General features: G+C 53.0%; 1 protein-coding gene across 1 annotated transcript in view; it reads right to left on the reverse strand.

The window, feature by feature from the left end:
• Nucleotides 1–20,674, reverse strand: part of IGDCC3 (immunoglobulin superfamily DCC subclass member 3) — a gene marked incomplete at its 5' end in the record, with an annotated part of 42,785 nt that extends 22,111 nt beyond the window's left edge. Inside the window, 2 exons of the mRNA XM_040492181.1 lie at nt 17,646–17,951; nt 20,629–20,674. Coding sequence (XP_040348115.1) covers nt 17,646–17,951; nt 20,629–20,674 — 352 coding nt within the window. The remainder of the gene's footprint in view (nt 1–17,645; nt 17,952–20,628) is intronic.
• Nucleotides 20,675–20,679: the final 5 nt, after the last annotated feature.

Genomic DNA, 20,679 nt, shown 5'->3' on the forward strand with positions numbered 1-20,679 from the left:
TCGGGAGGAGCGCGGGGTCCCGCGCAGCGGCCGCGGGGCCGAGCGGGCGGGCGGCTCCCGCGGGAGGCAGCGCCGGTTCCCACAGCCGGCCCGGCCGCCGGGCCCCTTTGAAGTGGCCGCAGCTGCACACCCCGACCCGCCGCTAATCCCCGCGGGGCGGGCGCCCTCGCCCCCCCGCATAGCGGTAGTGTCCGCGCTGAATGGCGCTGGCTAATTACCTCGCTCGCACCGCCGCGGGTGAATGAGAGAATCCGGCATTGTGCGCGGCGAATGGAGAAAATAAGACAGCCATTGTCCTCACACGCCAAACGAGGGTTTGATGTCGCTGGGGCGAGCGAGGCACCATTTCCCGCCGCCTCCTCCCACCGCCCCCCACCCCCACCCCGGCGGGGCAAATTCCCCAAGCTGGGCCCGGCCCCTGCGGCCGCGGGGGAAACTGAGGAAGCCGGGAGGGTGCAACTGCCCCAGGCTCCCTCCCGCCCCACCACCCGCTCCTCACCTGCCTTCTCCACCCGCAGGTTCTCAGGGCGCCTCCTGGGCTCACCCAGCCCCGAAAACCAGGCTCGGCCCTGCGCCCACCAACCTGATTAGACGTCGTTGGGAACGCGTGAGACAACTGTCGAGGGTGCCTCTATTTCCGCACCTCGGTGCCCAGCTGTGTGCCATCAACCCACAGGGCTGGGGAATTTCGGGGCGGTGGCTGGAGAGACGATTACAGGAGGCGCGAGAGGAAGACTCCGGAGAGACTGGGAAGGGAGATGAGCTGTGGGGAGCCTGGACTGATGGAGGGACTGGCCTCCTCAGGGAGGAAGAGGGAAATGGTTGGAAAGGACAGGTCCGAATTATAGAGGGTCTGCAAAACCAGGCCCTGGGGTCGGGACGGAGTGCCCCGTGCAAGGAGGCTACTGTTCTGAGTCAGGGAGAGTGGTGGGCTCATGGGTTAAGACTGCAGTTACAGCCGCAAGGAAACCCACTCAACATCGGAAACCCTACTTGCCTCAGGCAATCTCCCCCATCTTTTAGGTATAAGGATATAAGGTAACTCAGCTGGGAAATCAGGACTAAAGGAAATGACCATGCAGATGGGCAAGCAGACGAGCATGCTATTGAGAGGCATTCAACAGATACCGGTGGGCTCTATCAGGCTTCCTTCTCTTTACCATCACCACCAAGTAAGGTGGGGTTTTTTTTTCATGGGGAGGGAGCAGAAAATTATATCCTTCAACATCAGGAAATGTCTTATCTTTCTATCCCTGAGTCCTTAGCTCAGAGGCAAGTAGGTACAAGATAGATAGATGCTCTTTGAGATTTGTTGATAGGAGAAATGAGCTGTTTTAATATCCCTCCATTCCACATTTCCTTTTCCTGGAAGCACATACTTCCTCATCCCTTCTGATGGGATCTTAGACTCTTTCTGCCTGAAGGAAGAATGTTATACATATGCTTCGATGTCCTATCAGGCTTATCAAATGATAAAAGGGTCTGGTCCCTTGCCCTGATCAACAGTAGGCTATTGGGCTGAACCAGTTAGCACCACTCATTTGGTGCATATCATAGAGCTCCTTCTGAGGCTGCAGTCTTTTCTAATTGTCTAGATTATAAAATAGACTATAAACTAGATTATAAATTCGTTATAGGCAGCCCATAGCCAGACTCTTTAACAGAACCAACCATCTACTTACCCATTCATCCACTTATTTGAGAATAAAATTAAAGAATGAAAAACACTTGTTGAGTCAAAACTGTTCTTTGCTCTGACCCACCAACCCTATTTAACATTAACAAGTACTAGCTGTAACAGGGATACATGAAAAGCATGCTTTTATAGGAGAGGAAAATCTGAGCATAGCTCACTGTTTTTCTGACACAATCCTGAATCAAGGTTTAATCTAACCCTGGTCATCCCCTTGGATGTGGTCAGAATGTTTTTCTTTATAATTCTCCTAAATCTTTATGTTAAAGTCATATTTTTTCTGCCTGAGTCTCTAGAACTAAGCTTGCTAGGCATCACAGCACCTGCTGCTGTTGAACTACTCCCTGCTTAGGTCAATCTGCCTAGTTAGTTGATCTGCCTAGTTAATTGATTTAGAGAACTTCAAAACAACAAGAAGATAAAGCAGAGCTGCTGTGGATGGGGTCAATGTGGGAGGCCTGAAGCCCCACCAATCTGCACCCCCCTTCCCCACCTCCAGCCCCTGTGCCCCCTCCACAGACCCAGGGACTCTAAGGAATGATGCTTCAAGTCCCCTGATCTAGCGGGGGGAAAAAAGGACTTATCCAAGGAAACAAAAGGCAGTTAATACCAGTTAACTAACTGGAATTTAAATAAAAACTTGAAAGGGGGAAAAAAAAAGTAGTTAGCAGATCAAACATCATTCTAATGCTATACAGGCCACTAGCTTCATTTTAAAAGACTAAAATGACCATTCAAACAGAAACTACAAATATAATTATCCCTATACGTGTGCCTTTATGGTTTGCCCAGATTTCAGCCAGAATGCCTGAATGTCTAATCCCCAGATAAATTATACTTTGGAAAATGATCCACTATTCAAAAAGTGAGAGGAGCCTCCAGGCCCAAATTAGAGACTCAATACTTTTAACTGAAAAAGTGCTTTTAAAGGAAGCCTATTTCTCTTCACATCTCTTCTTTCCCCAAACCAAACACCGTAGCAACTTTAAAAATAACGCTCCACGGGTGAGACTTCTGATAGAAAGATAATGAGTATAATAATGACAGTGTGCCTTTTTCCCCTTATCCATTCCCACATGTGAATATTCACAGGGACTTTGTTATCATGGTTATGACTTTTCAAGATAACAGGAAGGTTGGCATGTACATGCAGGGAGAGCTCTTCCAAAGGGGAAGCACAGGAAGCTGGACAGCAGAAGGATGCTGGTTAGCAGAGAACCTGGCATGGCCTGTTAGCTCTTTTGGGAGTAAAGCCACTGGTCTGGCATCCTGGGACTTTCTCCAGCTTGCCTGGGAGGGTGTCCCACCCTCAGGTGACCGAGGACCAAGTACCCAGGACCTGGTAGCCACCTCTCCTGTGGTGGCAAGACCAAGGTGTGAACTTGCCAGGCCAAGCCCTTCCGAGTCGCACTAAGTAGTAGCACCTGGGTCTCTCTCACTTCCCCTAGGTGGCAAGTGGTGGGATCTTAGAAGTTGGATGTTTCAAGGAAGGGAACAGAAGAGGGAGATAGGGGTGCCCTTTAAGACCAGAAGAGGTTGGGATGGGAGATATAGGACACAGATGCAGACAGGACCACTCTCACCTCCTGACGAGAGGGACTCAGAAGGTAGTGGATAATGGCTTAGGCAAAACCACACCTTTAGGCTCTGGAGGAATAATCCCTGATTTAACTTTATCTGTCCTCCTCCAACCCTGGCTGTTGGGCCCAGAGGATAAGTGACTCCTAGTAGGCAGGAGGTATTCCTAGCCTCCCATTTCATGTATCTGTGGCTCCCCAGTCTTTCACCCTCATTGGGCACCAACTCTAGGCCAAGCACTGTGCTCAGCACTAAGGATGCACAGAGGAGCTAGTCCCTCCCCTCAAAGAGTTTGTCGACCAGTGGGAGGGACAAGCTATATACTCACTGTCCCAGAATAGACAGGAACGTCTCCTAATTCCTCCCACCTCCAAAACACAAAGCTGGGCAAACAGCCCCATGAATGCTTCTTTAATTGATGTACTAAACACTGCATCCTTTTATTTCAGGAAAGCCTTGATCCCATCCATGGTACACTTGCCAGCTTGCTTGCAAGGATTTTGATTTTTGTCATAGTTTGGTGGGAAAATGACTGATTTGAGAAGCAAAACCAGAAACACAGGAGAGCAGGAATATCAAATAGGCTCAATCGTGAGGCTTATTCTATGTGATATGACTGGTGATCTGACATAATGGAATCAAGAATATTCTAACCCAATCTGCAAGGGAGACTAAATTAGGGCTTCTCTAAGGTGCTTGAGGTTTGAAATACAATTTTAAGGGACTTCAAAAAGTTAGGGTGTGGGGCGCCTGGGTGGCGCAGTCGGTTAAGCGTCCGACTTCAGCCAGGTCACCATCTCGCGGTCCGTGAGTTCGAGCCCCGCGTCGGGCTCTGGGCTGATGGCTCGGACCCTGGAGCCTGTTTCCCATTCTGTGTCTCCCTCTCTCTCTGCCCCTCCCCCGTTCATGCTCTGTCTCCCTCTGTCCCAAAAATAAAAAAAAAAAAAAAAAAAAAAGTTAGGGTGAATAGAATTATTGCAGAAAAGAGGGGGACATTCCATATAAGCCAGAATGTAAGGGACAAAACAGTGACCCCAAAGGAGATTTGAGGAAAAAACAAACCAGATGTGAAGGTGGCAGAAAAAGATCCAAGAATTGTTTATCACAGGCCAAATACTGGATTTCAGTTTCCTAAGATCTTGGCTCTGAATTAGAGCCCAAATCCTGTTTGGCCAATCAGCATGTTGGAAAGAACATCAGACCCCTTGTGTCCCAGCTGTGTACACCCAGGACTTGGGGCAAGGCCCTCTTTTCTGGGCCTCAGTTCCCACAGCAGTCCTATGAGAAACAAGGTGGGAGGCTGGGGAAGAGTGGAAAGTAGGGCGAGTGTGATGAGCAACACCCGGAGAGCTGGCCCACTCCCCATTCCTGTCTACCCTGGGGTGCAAACAGCCCCAAGCACAGTCAGGGTACCAAGCACGCATCCCTGTGTTCAAGTCGGCCCTTCTGCAAAGGCTCTGGGACCTTCTCTGCTTCCTTTCCCTCCTAAAACTGGCCAGTTTAAAGATTTGCCCACAAACTTTTGTCTAGCTCTAGCTGCTTGTCAAAAATCCCTGGTTAAAACCCCAAGATGATGGGGAGGAGGTGCGGGGGGGACCTCCAGACCTCCACTATTCTCCATTGTCACGCCCCCAGACCAGTTCCAGGCTCCAAGTTGGTAGGGGCGAGTTCCCAATTTACCAGGTCAAATGTCCCTTCCCATCCTGGCCACAGCAGCCCAGTGCGAGGGAGGAGGGCGGGTAGCGGCCCCGAGGCACCGGGTCCTGAAAGCGAGAGTGCCCTCACACTCACAGACAACGTACGCTCACACTTGCACCCGCACGCATGTCCTCACTCACACCCACACAGACACATCGGGCACTGTGCCTCGGCAGCCGGCGACTGCGCGGCGCGGGGTTAATTGAATGCACATTGATTCTGCCGCCCGCCCGGCCCGGCGTGGGCGAGAAGCTGAGCGCCCGGGGTGGGGACGTCCCTCCTCCTCTCGTGACACTGCGCTCGTACCGAGGCGAGGCGGGGAGCCGGTCCCTGCGCGCGCGGCCGGGCTCCTGGAGCGTGCGCGGCTCGGGAACTTTGCTGGGCCGGCCCGCAGTCCTGGGTCTTGGGACACGTGCGCGGCCAGGAGCGAGGGGGGGGGGGGGGGTAGGCAGGAGCTGGGGAGAACGGCCAGAGAGTTTTTCTGCCAAACTTTGATCCTGACATTTAAAAATGGAGGCGGCCAGGCCTGGCGCGCCAGGAGGGCCCTAGCGAGAGGGAGGTGGAGGAGAGAACTGGGGCGAGCCTGGAGAGGGGCACGGAGGGGAAGGGTTGGGAGGAGGGACGCTGTGCAAGACAAAATCAAGTCAGTGTCTGCGAGCCTCAGAAGTGAGAAGGGACTTGAGGAATCTTTTAATCTGGTCCTTGTCACACCACCTTCCACCTCTGAGGAAACTGAGGCCAAGGAACTGATGGGTCCAAAGTCACACCGGGATGAGTTGAACACTTAGATTTTAAAAGCTGGAGGTGGGATCCAGGGAGGGCACGGAAGTAAGGAGAATGGTGTCTGAGTGGATCCAAGCACTCCAAGAATGTTCCATGACCCTCAATCAGCAGTGGGGCCCGGAGGTGTCCCCTCCAAACCAGTCCAAACCAGGCACCTCCTGTGGGGCCCTGTCTTCAGATCTCTGCCTTCCCTCCAGCTCCTCTGCCTTGCTGACACCAAAGCCCACTAAAGCCTGAATAAAGGGTGCCTCCTTTGGTGGATGGGGAGGGAGGGCAGGACCCTACACTCCACAAATGCCTGGATCCTACCCATTCTCTCCCCTTCAAAGACCAGGCAGGGCAGTGCTCCCTCCCCTTTCCCACAAAGACAAACAGGCCCAGCAGCTTTAAGAGAAGGAAGAAAGCTTGAACCCAGAGCCAGGCCTCAGTGCACATCTATCTGCATCTGTCACTGGCTCCAGCTCTTTGTCACTGGAGCTCCTCCAGCTCCAGGGTGTGTCTGTAGTACCACCACGGTCCCATGGCAAAAGCAAGTGGAGTTTTATTACAGGTGGGGTCTGGGGCCGAGTTCTAGGTTGTCCTTGACTTCTCCCCACAAAATTGTGCAGTCTTGGGCAGGCACGATCCCAGGTGGGAAGGGGCTAGGTTGGGAAAGGACATGCCCATGACAGGCAGGGCCACAGGCCAGAGCACATGCCCCAGGAGTTACCAGCCTCCCCAAACCAAGAGCCTATAGGCTGGGGAGGAGGAGCAGGAACCAGAACTCAGCAGAAGCCAGGTTGCCAGAGAGGTGTTATGAGGAAGCATTGAGTGCCCAGGGCCGCTGCTGGATTCCCAAGAGGATCTGGCTTTGTGCTTCCTGGAAGTACCCGTCCCCTGTTCCTGGCTGTCACCCCAAGACCTGCCCACCCTGATCCAAGGACCCCAGCAACAACTGTCCCACTCCCCTTGCCTGTAAGGTCCCCTGCACCCTTCTAGCTGGCACAGCCTGCCCCTCCTGCTGTGCTGCTCCGGTTACCAAGAAGCCTGCCACGGAAAGCCTGCCATCCAACCCATTGTTCCTCAGGCCAGGAGGGCAGGGGCCCAGACGCAGACCCCTCCTCCCGGCTGGGGTGGGGGCAGATTCCCCCAGCCACCACAGCAGGCAGGGGCCGCAGCCTTGGGTTGGGGAGCGGGATGGCAGTGGAACTCCATGAGGCTTTAGGCCACCTTGCCCAAGCAAGGGGACAGCACAAGGACAATCAGCAGCCTGGTTCCTGGAGGCTGATTATGGCTCTTCTCTACTCCTCCTCCCCCCCTCCAACAGGACCCCTGGGGAGACAGATCCTTCTCTAGCCACACCAGTTCCTCTCCTGTGATTTGTTCTGAATTTTCAAACAAAGAGTAATTATGACAGATGTGGAGCAATCAGCGTCATTATGCGGAAACAAGAAAGGGAAAGGGAGCTGAGGGGGCCCCACAGGGGAGGGTAACTTGTCTTTCCTCCTCGGGAAGAGGCAATTCCCACCTCCACGGCCAGCAGCCCCAGCACCCTCCCAACTTCCTTTCCCTACAGGAACCTGTACCCTGCACCCTGCACCCTGCACCCTGCCCCAGACAATCTGGGGCAACAGAGCCTCACAGCCTAACTGGCCCACCACACCATGGGCCTCCAGCAGCCACTGGGGGTGGGGGGCATGGAGCCCCACCTGGCCCACCTGGAAGTGGCTCCCACTTTGGCCAGGGTTCAAAGCTGTTCTCTGCTCCCAACACTCCTTGCCTCCACCCTGTATGTGCCCTAGTACCCAGCTCTATTTCTGAGGCATTAATTCTGATTATGTTCTCAAGGGACTCTGGTCCCCTCTAAGGATCCTCAGGCCATTGAACTTTGGGTCAGGGAGACCTGGGTTTAAATCCCAGCTTCCTTACTTACTGTGTGCCCTTGAGCAAGTTAATTAACCATTCTGGCCTTCTGTTTACTCATCTGTAAAATAGGACTAGTAATACCTATCAATGCAAATGTTGTGGGAATTAAGTAAGTTAATACATAAAGGACTCAGGACAGCACAGCCCCCAAATTACTAGCAATACTTCTACTAGTTAGTTCACCACAAGTGCCAGCACATAGGTAGCCCTCAAATCACTCAGCTCAGCGCCCAATGTGCTTTGGAAACCTGGAGGCCCCTGAAATACACCATGGATGTCAGGAGCCCACACCCAAGGTTTGCTGGTTAACGCTCACATCCAGAACTACAACTGCAGATAAAGCCTGGGGCAGGGCAGGATGCAAGAAAAACAGAAATATACATATATGGGTACCAGTTTCCCCTTGGAGAGGAGCATATAAAAAGATCCCTCCCTTCCCCAACTAGAGAGGCACCTGGGAAGGCGAGAGGTATGACACACCCAAGAGGTCCTCTAACCTGCCCAGGCTGGAGGACAAGCCATGTCCTTGGGCAGGTTACCTCCTTGGGGACTCAGTTTTCAAGTCTGTAAAATGACAAGGTTGGACTAGATGAGCTCCAGAGTTTGTCTCACTGCTCTGGATGCCTGTGATCCCACTGGAGGCTGGGAAGCCCGCCAAGGTCCTAGCCAGGCTGGGAATTTAAGGGTTCTTTTGCTGTAGCCTGCAACTCAGTGAAAGAGCTAGGACTTGGTTCTCTCTCACGGTGGTCTGCCCCTCCTCTCCATTTAGGTGGTCTGGTCTCCGTCCGCCCACCCTAGGGCCCTGGAGCCTCTTGCTAGTCCCCCCTCACATTCCAATGGCCTTGGGGCAGCAGCCAGACCAGAAAGTCCAGTTCCTGCCCATTATCACTGCTCGCATCTGCACTGCAACCCAACACCAGCATTCCAGAGAGCAGCCTAGGGCTGCCCCCACCACCCACCGTGGTCAGTGTCCGGGCTCGGAGACAGGCCCCAAGCAGGGGCCAGTGTTCTCAGATTCCTCCCAGGGAAGGTCTGCCCCCAGGGGGGCTCTGGCTTGCTGGGGAGACCATGGACCCCTTTCCTTTGGGGTCATCTTCGAACCTCATCCTCTCAGCCTCTCCTCTTCCTATCTTTGTTCTGTGCCCAAGCCTGTGCTCACCTAACAGAGGGACCTCTCTCCCAGCACAGCAAGGGATGGTGGACACAGGAATTGCCACAATTGGAGAAAGAGGCAGGAAGAAGGACAGAACAACAGAGAGAGGAGTTGGAGAAAGGACAGGGCAGAAGAAGCAAGGGCTGAGGGGTGATAAAGACAAAGACCCTCGGCGTGGCCTCACAAGAAGGCAGAGGCGGAGGGCAGTTTGTGGAAGAGTGTCAAAGGGCACTGAACCAAGATCCAGAGATGAGATAGACAAAAGTGGGTGGGAGAAGCTGGGATGTGAGCCCTTTGCATCCAATTTCCCTCCCTGGGCCTGAATCAGGTGGCTGTCTGGCTGCTATTAAGCCTACACTCTCCAACTCCCTCCATCTCCCTGGGGCCTGGGGTCTGGCCAACCACCTTTGCTCAACCCCTGCCTTCCCACCTTCACTGGTCCCGATATCACGTGTCCAGGCACCCCTCCTCAGGAAGCCACTGGGGCTGCTCCCATCTGTTTTCTGTCCTTCCCTTATATCTGAGGGCCATCACAAAGAGTGAGCATTTCTTGGAGCAGGCTGGACAAAGCTGGGGGCCAGGGGAACAAGCCCAGGAATCAAAGAGCAGTGCTTTGTGGGGGTAAGGAGCAGCACAGGCCAGCAGGCTCTATCGCAGCCAGATTGCTGGCACCTACCTAATGAATAAAAAAGAACATGGTGTAGGCTCCCAAGGTGCTATAGCTGTGACCGCACGCCCATAAGGTAAGCCCTCACCCTTCTCTCACTTCAGTCAGCTGGGTAAGTATCAGTCTTCACAGGACCTACCTTCACAGGACCACTACCTCCTGCCCTGCACCTGTCCTGTCCTGTCCACTCTCGCCTTCCAGTCTGGCCACAATGTCCAAGGGAAGTGGGATTCCCACAGCAAAGCCCTTAGAGAAGAGATAGACCCCAATCTTGGGCCCCATGCACATCCTTCAGGCACGCACCTGTATGCTCAGGTACCCACACAGCTCCAGGTGGACACACCCACACACACACCCACACACACACACACACACACATACACTACTGATGTCTACATTCCTTATTGCAACAAGGCTATGGCCAGAGAATCTTAGGGTGCCATAGGTTATTTACACAAGGCAGACACTTTTGGAATCACTTGGTCCTGTTTAAACAAAGACAACAGTGAGCTCTTTGGTTTTCCATCCTGGGTGCCCTTCTGTTCCATTCTAATTTTTTGAAGGCTGTGTAGAACAGCCTTCAAGCTGCTATGAAAAGTCTCTCTCTCTCTCTCTCTCTCTCTCTGTCTCTTACATGGACACACACACACACACACACACACACACACAGGGACTCTAGAGAGGAGAGGGAAAGGCAATACAAGAAAGCCAGGAGTGAAAAAGTCCTTTCTCCCTGGGGGTGGGGAGGGGACAGGGGGTTAAGGGGGGCTGGGGGCCTGTTTCATTTGCAGGCTGCAAATGCCTCTCCTATTCACCGGCCTGCATTCCCAGCCAAGGCGCCCGGCCACGGACAATGCCGGGAACAGGAACAGAGGAGATTTGCACATTGTGTTCAAGGGGCCAGCTGGCTGCCTGCGACAGTGGAGCCAAGGTGTGGGAACCAGAAGCATTCGACTTCCACATTCAAGTCCTGCGGGTGGGGGTGAGCGGGGCCCTCCCCCCTCAGCTGGGGCCAGTGTGGCTAGGGACAGGGGCCTCATCCTGCCAGGGAATAAAGTCCAAGGCAGGAGACCCCGAGACCCAGGCACGAAGGGTACCGAGCAGTATGGTCTCTGCTTCATGCCCCATCTGGCGAGGAAGAGTCTCAGCTCCTCTGGAGATAAACATGCAGCAGCAACCACCCCATGATCGTGCCCTGAGTGTGTTATATTCCCCTGCCGATCCGCCCTGTTCACAAGCTTCTGTTCCTTTGAGCTATGCTATCAATTACAAAGCCAGAAGAGACAGAGAGAGAGGGAGAAAGCAAAAGAGAAGCGGCAAGGGAGACAAGAGAGACAGAGCTTTCCACCCGGAGAGCCACATGTCCATTTAGTTTTTACCAAGCTCCACAGGCAGGGGACGTGAGAAATACAAAAGAGAAGCCCTTTAGGAGCTTAAAATCTAGTCGAGGAGACAGATGGAATACCCAGCCCCAAAACAGTTACTTAACAATGTAAGCAGCCATCACTGAAAGGGAGGTTGGGCCTGAATCCCACAGACCGCAAATACTGTGTTGCCACCGCTCCCCCCCCCCCACCCCGCCCCGCCCCACCGCCGCCTTAGGAGGGGGAAGAAGAAATTACTGTAAGCTAAGTGGTCTTTGGGGAGGGGTTGGGTAAGGAACAAACAGGGGCAAGAATGGACCGGGAAAAGGCCCAGCAGAGGCAAGCGTGTCCCAAGGACCGGCTGCATGGCAAGGAAGCCTTAACACCTTAGAGCTGAGATGAACCTGAGTCCAACCACTCAACTCTACAATGAGAAAAACAAACCCCAGAGAGGGTGAGTGATTGCCCAGAGCCACGTAGGACTCCTGGTGTCCGGGCAAGGGCCTTCCCATCACACCTCACGGCTTCTTAGGAGTGTCAGAGGAGTCAGTGTGGAGGACTGACGGGCGTGTAAAAGGGCCCGACTTTTGGCCATTTGCAACGACCTCTGGCATGGTTATGGGCGAGCTGCCTGGCATTGTACCAGAGCAGGCCTAGTCATTGTCATTCATCTGCTCATCACACCAGTGACGTTTCAGCAACACCTGGTCCTGCTCTACCAGGTGGGCAGATGTGTGTGTTTGAGAGGCAGTGGGGAGGCTTCCTCAGGGCTACCTGGGGTGAGCTGCCCTCCAAGGAGGAGAAAAAGCTTGGGTTCCATACCTCAGGTCCGAGCATACAACCTCCAGGTGACACAGGCCTCTGAGGTTACCAGCCACTGTGCCAGAAACTACTTCCCTCTCAGGGAGAGCCACTGCCCTCCCCAGAAACACTCCAGGGTCCCCTCCCCTAAATACACTGAGCCCCACCTCTCCGCATAAGCTGTACTCCCCAGTAGCTCCAGCCCATAGTTCTCCCACACCCTGCCCCCACAACCTGGCTCCACAGATCTAGACTCTGACCCTTCCCCAGATGCACACAACCGTGGATCTTGCTGCTGAAAGAGGGTTCCAGAGTGGCTGGTTAAACCACTTTCCCTCAGCCTGGTTGAGAATGAATCGGACTTTAGAAGTAGGTACCTGTGGGCCTGAGAAGTAAGTGCCTCCCTGAGATGGAGGCAGCAGGAACCTAGACTTGGACTTTCTCTCTCTTGCCGCCCCCCACAGCCTCTTTCTAGGAGTCTGGGCTAAACCAGGGGCCTTCCTGGAATCACCACAACTAGAGGAGCTTAGAACTTCGCATTTCTTCTTCTCATTTAATATTTTTATTTTTAGTAACTTAAACCATTTTTAAATGTACAGTACAGTAGTGTGTGTGTGTGGGTGGGGGGGTGTGTGTGTGGGCCGGGGGGGGGGGGGGGACAGACAATCCACAGTGGGCTCTATGTCGACAGCAGACGGTCCGGTGCCAGGATCAAGCTCATGAACCTCAAGATCATGACCTGAGTGGAAGTCAGACGCTTAACTGACTGAGCCACCCAGGCACCCCAGAACTTCTCATTTCTCAGAATCATAATGTTAACATTTAAGGAACATTTTCTAGGTGCCCTGCACTGTGCTAAGTTCTTTACCCATTCTAACATGGGTAATCCTCACAACATTCCTCCTTGGTAAGCACTATTTCCCCCATTTTAAAGACCGTGAGAGGGGGGTGCCCAGGTGGCTCAGTAGATTAAGCATCTGACTCTCGATTTTGGCTCAGGTCATGATCTCACAGTTCGTGGGATTGAGCCCCATGTCAGGCTCTGTGCTGACAGCACGGAGCCCGCTTTGGATTCTCTCTTTCCTTCTCTCTGCCCCTGCTGCTTCCATCCACCCTAAAACAATAAATATTAAAAAAAATAAAGACTCTGAGAGGTTAAGGGGGCACCTGGCCGGCTTAATTGGTAGAGCGTGATACTCTTGATCTCTGGGTCATGATTTCGAGCCCCATGTTGGGTGTAGAGATTTCTAAAAAATAAATATATAAACTTAAAAAAAAAAGTGGAGAGAAGGCTGGGTGGCTCAGTCAGTTAAGCATCCGACTTTGGCTCAGGTCATGATCTCATGGTTCATGGGTTCAAGCCCCGCGTTCATGCTCTATCTCTCTCTGTTTCAAAAATAAATAAACGTTAAAAAAAAAAAAATTAAAAAAAAAAGAAAGTGGAGAGAAGGCTGGGTGGCTCAGTCAGTTAAGCATCTGACTTTGGCTCAGGTCATGATCTCATGGTTCATGGGTTCAAGCCCCACGTCGGGCTCTGTGCTGACAGCTCAGAGCCTGGAGCCTGCTTCAGATTCTGTGTCTCCCTCTCTCTCTGCCCCTCCCCTTCTTGCACTCTGTCTCTCAAAAATGAATAAAACCATTAAAAAAAATAAAATAAAAAGTGGGGTGTAAACAACTTGTGTTGGAATTTAAAAAGATAAAAAGTATATATTATATCTGTAAAATAAAGACTCCCAGAGGTTAAGTGACTTGCCCAAGTCCGTCCAGTTGGGGTATATTTGCTTCCACGGCCCACCCTCACAACCACCGATGGGCCCACCCAGGCGGAACAGCCCCAGGCTGGGAGGGAGGCCATCCTGGCTCTTTGAGAACCTGGCCACCATGGAGATAGGCTGGGCCACACCCTAAATTAGCGGTCACTTACCTAGCACTAACAGTACTACTTGATGATTACTTTCTACGTGTTAGGCCCTGTGCCAGAGGTTTATATCCATCACCTCATTTGATCCTCCAGTAGCCCTGATAGGCTGATGAGATTGTGACCATTTTGTCAGATGAGGGCACAAAGGCTCAAGAGGGTCAGTAATTCATCAGTGAGTGGCAGAGCTGGGGTTCAAAGTCTGGCCCTGCACCTGTGTTCTCCCAACTGTTGTGCCACCCACATACCCGCCCCCTCCCCCGTAGTGATCATGACCTGGGGGTGGGCTCTGCTCTAGCACCTTGGACTGGCGGCGTCAGTCGGCTTCATCTGGGCTCTTGCTAGAAATGCAGAACCCCAGGCCTCGGCTTAGACCTACTGACTCAAAATATGAATTTTACCAAGTTCCTTGGGTACTTCATGGGCAGAGTAAGATTTGAGAAGTCCTGGTCTAGATCATATAGATCTTTGCTCCAATTCTCCAAGGGGCCTGAGACCAGGAAGTGAAGGCAGGGACTGAGAATATCAGTGGGGGGTGGGTGCTCCAATCATCTCCCCTCCTTGTATCTAGCCCATTTATCTCTCTCTCTCTTTTTTAAAAATACTTTATTTTTAAAATATCTCTATACCCAACGTGCGGCTCGAACTCACACCCCCAAGATCAAGAGCATACTCCATGGGACTGAGCCGCCTGGACTCCCCATAGCCCATCCCTCTTTGGGGTCATCCAGGGGCACAGACCTCAACAGGTGTGAGCCAATGCACATATTCCCACTGGGTCAGGTGATGCACATGCCTTCCCCAAAGCCCTCCAGAGGGATGGCAGAGGGTCTCACAGGCCAACCCAGCTTCAGCCCGCACTCTGAGGCCCACACTCTGAGGTTTGGGAGAATCCCCAGGCCTTCCCAGGAAGGAGTTAAAACAGAACAAGTTGCACTCTGGCTCCAATAATTCCACTCCCTGGTAGATTTCCCTGGAGTACTTCCTAACTGAATCCCAGTGAGGGAGAAAGCTGGGGGCTGGGAGCAGAGTCAGGCAGTTTGCTTTTGTTGGCGATGTCTGTAAATCACCTTTAAATGAAGAATACAGTATTGGCTCCCATTACTGAGTGCCTCCTATGTGCCAGGCAAATAGTGGGGTGTGTTTAGTCCTTACAATCATCCCACAGAGTAGGATTAAATGCACATTTCACAGGTGAGTAAACTGAGCCCCAGAGAGGTTAACTTGTCCAGGGTCTGTCTTATTAACAAATGTCTTAATTTGCAGCCTCCAGACTGTAAGCACATGGAACTGCAAGGCAGAGAACCCAGACATGCTGGACTCATGAATACTCTCAGGACCCTGAGCCACTCCATCCTAAAAAGGAGGTATTTGGACCTGAAGCACTCAAGGGATCAGCCTGCCGTGTAGTCCACCCTGGTCAGGCCATCTTTGAATGACAGCATCTGAGACCACTGGGATGGAAGAGGGGGCGTTCCTAGCTGTCGCCTTTGGCCCAAAGGTCAGATGCCCCCCAGGGCTGCCCCCACAGACCTGGACCCCTATCTGCCCTGCCAGGCTAATCCGCTGGGGCTGGGCGGACTGTGTCTGTGAGCCGTGCTTAGCATGGCCCCTCCCCATCAGCCCCCAGGGAGCAGGCAGGAGAAGCAGGGGGCTCCAGAGGGCTCCTCACACCTTTCAGCAAGGCACCCTCCCATGTCACACAACATCTGCAGTGCCTGCAGGCACATGGGCAGGGAGTTATTACCAAAGGAGAAAACTCAGGCAGCTAATCAGCTTTAGAGGTTTCTAGGGACATCAGCTTGTGAAGTGAGAAAAGGAGATCCAGCCACCCGGTTGCTTGGTATCCAAGCATTCCCCCACGGGGTCACAAGCCTTGCGGGGAGGGGGGGCGGAGAGGGAGTCCGCATCAGACTGCCAGAGCCTGGAGGCAACCCCCCAGCTGTCCCCAGGACCCCAAAGGATTAACTAGGCTGACCTCACCCACCGGCCCTTCCCCCAGCTAGAGCCACAGCTCAGTTCCTGATACTGTGGGAGTTTAAGGAAACCAAACATCTTGAAGGTATTACCATTTATAGAAAAGCACAGTTACAATTAGCTACATATAAACACCTGGGATTTATCTCCCAGAATTCTAGGCCAGCGATGCAGGGGCCAGTGTTGACACAAGCCAGGGAGAGTGTGGGGGTCATCACCTTGAGAAATCTCCTTTCTCTCATGGGCAAATCTTCCCGGGGGCCCCACCCCTGTGTCCACGTCCACGCTTCTCTTCCTCACACCCAGCCATCTGCTCAGGGGATGCACCAGCCTTCCCTACACCGCCGAGGGCTGGGGTTGCGGGGTCACTGAGCCAGAAGTGATTCCGTCTCAAGGTCCAGAGAGCTCCATATGGGGGCCTGGATCAGCCTTCTTTAGAACAAAGGGGCATCTTAAACTCAATGAGAGGGCTCCTGCCTCAGAACGATTCATCACTCACCAGTCATTCCCAGCAACTGTGCACATGCCCTCAGAGCCAGGGAGAAACTCGGCAGCCATCAACCAGGGAAGAGGCAACATGCCACAGGAGTCAGGGGGAGGGGGGAGGGTTCAGGCAGCCTAGACTGCAGTCCGGCTCCTCGGCCTACTGCAGTGTCATGGAATCCCTCTAAGTCTCAGTGCTGTCACCTGTAAAAGGGGGGCAAAAACTGCCTATCTCCCTGGGCCACGATGATGACTGAATGAGATCATTTATGTAAAAACACTTAGGCAGGGAGCCCAGCACACAGCAAGTGCTTGCTAAGTGTTAACTAGAATTATTACCAGCACCTTTAAGGTGTTGCCTCTTTAATCAGCCTCTTTAGTGGACGCCCCCTCCCCTAGATGTATGAAGTTATGGGGCAGAGAACACTCACCACTTCTAAAACTTTTGCCCTCTCTCAAGAGCAGCAGTTCTCAGCCAGGACCGCCCCGCCCCCACCCCCCCAGCCTGCCACCGACCAGATCCATAGGTAAGTCTGGGTTACACACCCACGAGTGTGCACAAAGAACAACAGAATTTTTGCAGGACGGGGCAGCAGAGCACAGCCATCACTTCATCACAACTGGTGGTCCGTCAGTGCAAGCCGAGCACAATTCTAGAACAGAAACACCTTGCCTGGCCTTTTCCCTCCATCCAAAACACATCAGATAGCAAGTCGCCACAATGTGCACTTTGAATCTTTTAAAATTCTATTGTCAGTTATACCTCAATAAAGCTGAAATTGAAAAAAAAAAAACCAAGTACATTAGCATGAAGGTGAATGGGAGTGACATCATCATTGTGGTGACCCTGAAATTATTCTGCCATATTTTTTTTTGCAAAACAAATTGTGGACAAGCTTCAGAATATCACTACTATATAGTGAGTCTTATCCTACCCAAAAGATTTGAAAGTCAGCACATAATTAAAAATGGCATGTAGCTAAATCACCCTTCAAAATTCTCTTAAATCACTCATAAAGTATGACTATTGTTTCTTTTTTCTTTTTTTTTTAAATCTTTTTTTTAGTGTTTACTTACTTTTGAGAGAGAGAGAGAGAGACAGAGTGCAAGCTGGGAAGAAGCAGAGAGAGAGGGAGACACTGAATCTGAAGCAGGCTCCAGGCTCCGAGGTGTCAGCACAGAGCCCCACGTGGGGCTCGAACTTACTAACTGTGAGATCATGACCTGAGCCAAAGTCGGACGGACAGACGCTTGAATTGACTGAGCCACCCAGGTGCCCCAACTATTGTTTCTTTAAACACGAGAATCCTACTCAATGACCTGGGTGCTCACAGTATACGGGAAGCTAAGGCACACCGGCCCAAGAATTGGCTAAGGCTCACCCTCTTTCTCTCCCTCTCCCAGCAACAGTGTTTGGCTACATTCTTGTCAAATTACATTCCAATCAATTAAAAGAATATGTGATATAATTCTACCACCACGAATGATTACTATGTACCTTTTAACTGACCCACGCTAAGAAATCCGTCCTCCACAAGGCTGACAGTACTGCTCCCCTGCCCCCATCCCCTAGGCTGGCCCTGGATACCCAGTCTGGGAAAGAACAGTAAAGGGTGTCCACTTACTTGCAGCCTGGATTCGAGCCTTCCGGCTGACCACCAGCCCAAAGCGGTTCTGAGCCACACACTCATAGTCACCCTCGTCTGAAGGGCTGCCTCCCCGATCCAGCCGGAAGTGATGGATCATCAGGGACCCATTGGCCAGCAAGGTGGAGTGGGTACTCTCCAGCAGCTCCACCCCATTCTTCCTCCAGGTGATTCGCACTGGAGGAGTCCCCTCCACTCTGCAGCCCAGCACTATAGGCTGCCCAGGGACTGCAACATCATCGCTTGGTTCCACAGCAAATGCCAGTTCAGCAGAGTGGCCAAGACCTGTATCGGGCCGGGAAGATGAGAGGAAAAGGAGAGGTCAGTGTCGAATGAACAGGCAGGGAGAACTCCATACACAGGTGTTCCAAGTTCCCTGGATCTGCACACCCACCCCACCTTTCTGTAACGCTAATAGAAATCCCTATTATATACAGAACTTACTTTATGCAGTACAAAGTGCCGTCTCATGCAGTATTTTACTCAGCAGACCATCTCAGAGAGAGAGAGAGAGATTATTCGTGCCATTCCCTCTTTTACAGATAAGGAACTGATGTCCAGAGATATTAAGCAACTTGTCCAGGGTGTCACAATTAACAGTTACAAATCTGAGATCCAAAAGTAAGACTGATTGCAACACAACTGCTGCCTCTTTTGCAGTCACTTTGGCTAAACGCTGAAGCCTCACAGACTTGCAGGGTGTGACCTTAGGTAAAGTGTTCAACCTGTCCTAGCTTCCCATTCCTCATCTGTTTAAGTCAGGAACATAGGGGCCCTTGGGTTGCTCAATCAGTTAAGCGGCCAACTCTTGATTTCAGCTCAGGTCTGATCTCAGTGGGTTCCTGAGATCAAGCCCTGCATCGGGCTCTGCGCTGACAGTGTGGAGCCTGCTTGGGATTTTCTCTGTCCCTCCCCACCCCCCAAATAAATAAATAAATAAACACTTAAGAAAAAATAAATCAGGAACACAATGTGGCTTGTATCATAGAGTTGTTGAACAAGATGAACAGATTCAAAGTCACTATGAAGTTCTGGGAGCCTGGGTGGCTCAGGTGATTAAATTTCCAACTCTTGGTTTTGGCTCTGGTCATGATCTCATAGTTTGTGAGTTCAAGCCCCACGTTGAGTTCTGTGCCAACAGTTTGGAGTCTGCTTGGGATTCAATCTCTTCCTCTCTCTATGCCCCTGCCTGGCTTTCTCTCTCTCTCTCTTAAAATAAATAAACATTTAGGATAAAAAAAAAAAAAAAAAAGAGAGAGAGAGAAAAGGTAGATGTTCTAAGCAAAGGTATAGTGAGACAGTAATAAATCATTGCTTATTTTTGCTGGCAAAACCATCTGAGGCCTGGTCTGATGCCTGGTAGGGAGCAGGATGTGTGGGTGCGGTACCAGGTACAGGCTAGGTTATGGCCCAGCCTGCTGCCTCTCCCCCAGGATGCTCTGAGTTTGCGTTGTTCTGGCTGTTTTGCCTTTGTCATAAGGAGAATTGAGGGGATACCAAGCGTCAACAGGGAGGTTTCTAGAACCTTTACTCCCAGCGACCTCACCACTCCTGTAGAAGAAAACACAGCTGGAAGAAGAGAAGGGGAAGAAGGTGATCCGGGAATCAGGAGGATCCCGACAGGAAGGACAAACGCTCCAATCCCAGGCGTGGTGACGCCAAGTCCCCAACTTCTCCAGCGAGCCACTTACCAGACCAGTTACAACTTCACTCCAGGAGGAATGAACCCACCTGGTCTGAAAGGGCAGCCACAGAGCCCTCGTCACATTTCCAGGGAACTAGCGATCCTGGAGCTGGCCCCTCCCCAACAGACCAGCGCCCTCCCTGGTTGGGGGAGATGGAAAGTGGGTGGGGAGAAAGGAGGAGGGGGGCTAGGGTTACGGACGATTCCCCCAAACACAGGGATATGTAATATTTTAAGACATTTGAGGGTTTACACCCCTTCGACCCCCTACCCACCCTCCCCCTGTCCTGCGTTTCAGCCGCCTCAGCCCCCAACCCAACCCCGGTATAGCTGTTGAGGGATAAAGTTTCTTCTCGTAGATGCGGACGGGATATCTTTCTTCTCCGGAGCTGAGAGAAGAGAGAATACCGCCCGGACGAGTGTCCGCTGAGTGTGTGGGGTGGGAAGGGAAGGGACTAGACTCGCACTCCTCTCCCGCGAGATGGGCCCACACAGCTACAGAGGGAAAGGGTGGCGATGACGGAGCTCCGAGCAGTAACGCGGGCAGACCCCCGAGCCTCGGGACAGGGGCGCTCCGCCTGTGCACCCTCCGGGGAAGGGCGGGCACGTGGGTGTCCCCGCCGCTCGTTCCCTCTCAGTCAGCTCCCCTTCCCCTTCCTCGGCTCGCGGGGTCTGTCTTGGGTCTCCCCCTCCCCTGGCGAGGCCCTCCGGGACTCTGCTTCGTCCCCTTGCTTGGTCTTCCCTGAGCACTCCCGGTGCCAGTCCCAGCTCTAAATCCAGGACATGCCCTCTCGGACCCGCCTCCACCCCCCCCCACCCCCCCACCCCCGCCCGATCTGCTGCGTTCGGTCTCAGCAGCCTCGGGTTACTCTGGTCCACCCGGCTCGCTCACTCCGACGGACTCAGCCCTGCGGTGCCCCGTGGTTCGTTTCCCCCTCTCCCCAACTCAGCCCGCTCGCCTAGCTCCTGCTTTGCCGCGCTCCTCGCATATCGGTCCGGGCTCGCGTCCTGCCGGAGTCCTGGAGCCGCAGCGCACTGAACCGCAGTCTCTCTTCCAGGGCCGGGTCCTCAACAACCCCCTGCCTGCCCTGCCACCGGCTTCAGTGCCCTCTCCCCCGGCTCCGCCCTGTCCCGCTCGGCTCCCCTTCTCCGGCAAGACCCTCCGGCCCTGAGTCCGCCGGCAGGTCCGCGCAGCTCTTCCCAGGTCCGCCCCTAGCGCCCACCTACTCCCTACTCGCCCTTCCCGGGGCTCGGTCCGCGGCCGCCCGGGGCGCTCACCGTCGCTCGGCGCGGGCAGCAGCAGCGGCAGCAGCAGCGGCAGTAGGAGCC

This window comes from Herpailurus yagouaroundi, unplaced genomic scaffold (assembly GCF_014898765.1).
Source record: "Herpailurus yagouaroundi ecotype Mexico unplaced genomic scaffold, PumYag 184, whole genome shotgun sequence".
NCBI lineage: Eukaryota > Metazoa > Chordata > Mammalia > Carnivora > Felidae > Herpailurus > Herpailurus yagouaroundi.